Source organism: Rattus rattus, chromosome 15, assembly GCF_011064425.1.
Source record: "Rattus rattus isolate New Zealand chromosome 15, Rrattus_CSIRO_v1, whole genome shotgun sequence".
Taxonomy (NCBI): domain Eukaryota; kingdom Metazoa; phylum Chordata; class Mammalia; order Rodentia; family Muridae; genus Rattus; species Rattus rattus.
The window spans coordinates 47,753,827-47,758,009 of NC_046168.1; the positions used below are offsets into that span (position 1 = coordinate 47,753,827).

At 45.9% G+C, this 4,183-nt stretch overlaps 1 protein-coding gene across 1 annotated transcript in view; it reads left to right on the top strand.

The window, feature by feature from the left end:
- Positions 1-3,450, top strand: part of Cndp1 (carnosine dipeptidase 1) — a 33,779-nt gene extending 30,329 nt beyond the window's left edge. Inside the window, exons 11-12 of the mRNA XM_032886070.1 lie at positions 1,059-1,206; positions 2,306-3,450. Of these exons, the coding sequence (XP_032741961.1) occupies positions 1,059-1,206; positions 2,306-2,402 (245 nt within the window). The 3' untranslated portion in view covers positions 2,403-3,450. The remainder of the gene's footprint in view (positions 1-1,058; positions 1,207-2,305) is intronic.
- The last annotated feature ends 733 nt before the right edge of the window (positions 3,451-4,183 follow it).

Consider the following 4,183-nt stretch of genomic DNA (forward strand, 5'->3'; position numbering starts at 1 on the left):
TGTGTTAGCCGCTGAGAGCAGATCTGCTCTAGTAAGAAGACTCATTGCTTCCGTCCACACTCTCACCCGCCTTTGTAAGTAAAGAGGAGGGGGCGTGGGGCTGGAGAGATGGCTCAGTGGTTTGGAGCACTTGCTGCTCTTGCAGGGACCCAATGGTTCTCAACCACCAGCAACTCCAGGTCCAGGGGATCCATCACCTTCCTCTGACCTTTGTAGGGACCAGACATGTTTGTGGAATACACACAGAGGAGCAGATACGATACACATGCACGTAAATAAATAGATCTAATTTTAGAAGGAGGAGCTGGCATGCTTTGTTCTGTATCTTTGTTTTCCATTTCCGCTCCTCCACTGGCCATTTTTTCTCAGAGCTAGAGGCTGGAGCTAATCTCAATCTAGGGCCAAGGGCAGCAATTGAAAGTACTTCACGAGGGGTTGGGGATTTAGCTCAGTGGTAGAGCGCTTGCCTAGCAAGTGCAAGGCCCTGGGTTCAGTCCCCAGCTCTGAAAAAAAGAAAAGAAAAAAAAAAGAAAGAAAGAAAAAGAAAAAGAAAGTACTTCACGAGGTACCTTGAAAACTAGAGAAAAGATGATGTCATGAGGTTGATAGGTAAGGACAGCTATCTTTATGTTTGTCACCATAGGATGATGACAACGATGACGACTACAATGACAGAATTCCTCCTCCATAATATTTAATTATGATTCTGATGATTAGCTTTAACTGTCAACTTGATGCAACCGAGGATCACCTGGACAGAAAGTCTCAACACAGAATTGCCTAGGTTGGGTTGCCCTGTGGGAATGAGTACGGGGATTGTGTTGGTGAAGTTAATTGATATGGGAAGACTCAATCTGCTTCGGGAAGTTGGTCACACACAAGTCCAGCACCTGAGAGGCAGGGGACTTTGAGTTTGACAGAAGTCTGGGCTATATGGTGAATTCCATGCCGGCTTGGGCTACTTGACAAGACTCCAAAGGAATAAAGAAAAGTACACGTTACTATACTCACAGTCTTGCCCGTGACTTATTCTCGTGCCTTCCTTGCCTGTGTTTTAGTGTTTGGAGTCGATCCTGACATGATCCAGGATGGGTCAACCATTCCAATTGCTAAAACATTCCAGGATATCACCCAAAAGAGTGTGATGATGCTCCCGCTGGGGGCTGTGGACGATGGAGAGCACTCCCAGAATGAGAAGATCAACAGGTGAGCTGACCCCGTGAAGTGGGGGGAGCTCTCTGTGGGCCTGTCCACTAGACCAACCTTGTGTGAGACTAGGCTATAACAGACAGGGCGGCCTAAGGCTGGAGGCTTCTCTCCCCACATTTCCTTAGGTTGGGAATACCAGGTTAAGCCTCTTTTCAGACCACTGTGGTGCTTGTGTGTCCTCGTGTGGCAGGACTAGAGCTGAGGAGGAGGAGAGAAAAGTGAGGGGGAGGAGGAGGAGGAGGAGGAGGAGGAGGAGGAGGAGGAGGAGGAGGAGGAGGAGGAGGAGGAGGAGGAGGAGGAGGAGGAAGGCATGGATGGTCCTGCTGGAGGCAAACGAGGGACTCTGGTGTTTCTTACCCCATAAGTTCACCAAGCCCGTGGAATTATAAGACATCCCCTAAAATGGCTTAAATTTGATTGTCTTCTCACTGGAAGGCTCTTCTTCCAATGCTGTCCCATGGGGGGTGAGGGCTTCAACGTATGGATTTGGATTATATAAACCTCCAAACTAGGGATAAACAGGAATGTTTGAATTTTTAATCCCTGACGTGTCAAAGGTGAGAAGCCAAAGCAGCGCCCCGGTGGGCGCCCCTGCAGTGCTCTGCAGGAACCCTATCACCCAAAGAGGCTAAGGCAGGGGAATAAAGCAAAAACAAAGAAAATGGGGACTTGGGGGTGGAGTCCATGATTAATTGCCTCCTCTTCCTCTCTTCCTTTTCCTCCTCCTTTTTTCTCTTCCTTCTTCTTCCTCTTCCTCCTCCTCTTCCTCGTTTTTTCTTCCTCTCTATGTTCTGAGACAGAATCTCATTCTACACCTCCGGCTGATCTGGAAATATCTATGCAGACCAAACTGGCTTTGCAGTTTCAATGATTCTTTTACCTCTGTTTTCCAAATGCAGGGATTTGTCATTTGATACCACATCTGGACATCTTCTTAATAATAGTGTAACTTTCCTTTTGTGAATGATTTTGGTCCTAGGATCTCAGAAGCATGTTAAGTACTTTAGATGAATAGGAAGTATAACACCTACAGTTTTTCTGCGGACAGGGTTGGGTGCTTTTCCTTCTTCATGCAAATGTTTTTACTTCTTGTTAGGTGGAACTACATACAAGGGTCGAAATTATTCGCTGCCTTTTTCCTGGAGTTGTCAAAGCTTCATTCAGGACAGCAGGTGCCTTCCGGAGCATTCTGACCCACCAGCAAGATCTCCCCACCTCAGACCCCCGGCAAAGCTGGAGTAGGGAAAATTCAGGAAATATGGAAGATGAAATGTTTGGAAGCACAGATGCTGGAGAGGTTTTAACAGTCCCTCTGTCACTTAACTTCCACAAGTCTCAGCTACCTGGCTGGTCAGTCCCTGAAACCACTGTAAGGCTGGGACTGCCTTCTAGTGCAGGTGGGCTGACCCTTCAGGCAATTAGGTTCTCACTTTCACTTCCATAGGCTCAGTCCTCCAGTTCACTTTCCAGGCCTGAAGAGCTGTGGTTCCCAATCATTGGACCTGGGGGGGGGGGGTCTCAGGACCTGAGTCATCTTCACCTCTGTTTCCTTAATAATGGAAGTGGTGGCTTTCATCACTGACTAGAGTGATTTTCCCGTGGATTCATTTTTAGAAGAGTTACTAGAACATGTCTCTGTGTTACCTTCTTGCCTCCCCTTCATTTATTTTCTCCAGATTCTTGAACATTCTGAAGCTAAAAGATCAGTATTCATACCCTCACACCGTTTGGAATCCTTGTGCAAAGATGAATTGTTCTCTTTAATTCCAAATTTCTTCAGCTTTACCTGCTCAGCCCCTCTGCCACCCATCCTCCAACCCCGTCAGTAAAGCCCCTTCCCTGCAAACATGTGCACCCGCCATTCTACCAGCAACATTCACCCCGATGGAATTTCACGCCATTGAAATTTTGCCTGATGAGTTTATTTGAATTGCTTAAAGCTTTTAATACCACCAGCGTTAGATGGAAAACTAATCAGCCCTGACATCAGCAAGACATTCTCGATTTAAAGCTCTCAGCTAAATCTGCATCCACTAATCATTTCAGTTAACTATCTTGTTTGGCTCGATTGGGCTTGGTGGTGTAAACATTACAAAAAGTTAATTTTTTTCTTACAGTCAAGTGTATATAAATAAACCGATTCTTCTAAGTTCATTACTTAAATCCCGTTAATAGGAAAGAACTTGAAGGCTTATTTTTAAATGCTTCTCTTATGGTTCCAAATAAAAACATTCCATAACACGTTTCCCTTGATCTTTCCTCCATCGGCTGGCTGTTGGAATGCCCCTTTTCAAACTGGTGTCTCGAGTTAAAGATGGACGGCTGAGACCATGACGAGCGGGCAGCATGCTTGCTTGAACAAGCACGAGAACCCGGGTTCAGACTCCCAACATCTACAGCAAAGCTGGGTGTGTGTATTGGCAAGCATTTATATCCCCAACACTGGGGACAGACATCGTCAGATTCCAGAGCATCCCTGGACAGTAGTCTAGCCAATCAGTGAAAGACTAGACAGTAAATATATTCATTTGCTCTCATCCCTGCAGGGTCTTGAGCCCAACAGTGTCTTGGTTAGTTACCCAACAAACAAGAGAGATGGGGGGAGGATAAAAAAAAAAACTGGACTTAGGCAATGTGAATCTCGAAATGTCAGAGTCCAGAGTTGACGTTTCCCTGCCAGCCGTGGTCAGTGTGGTGGACTCCTCAGTGAATCTCTACCAGTTTTCTATCGTCCTCTGAGCCACGTGGCTACCACAGCCTGGCTGTGATGTGGGATCCTGAACAAGAATGTTGTTAAAGTTCATTGCATGTACAGAGGGGTAAGAGTCATCCTGGTGACTGGTCAAGCCAGTTAGCCAGTTCGTTAGAAGGAGGCAAAATGCGGAGGGTAGAGAAAATTAAAATATTTGTTTCCAAAAAATGTTAAAATAAATATATACCCATAGGTTAAGTGACCATTCACTATATCCTACCC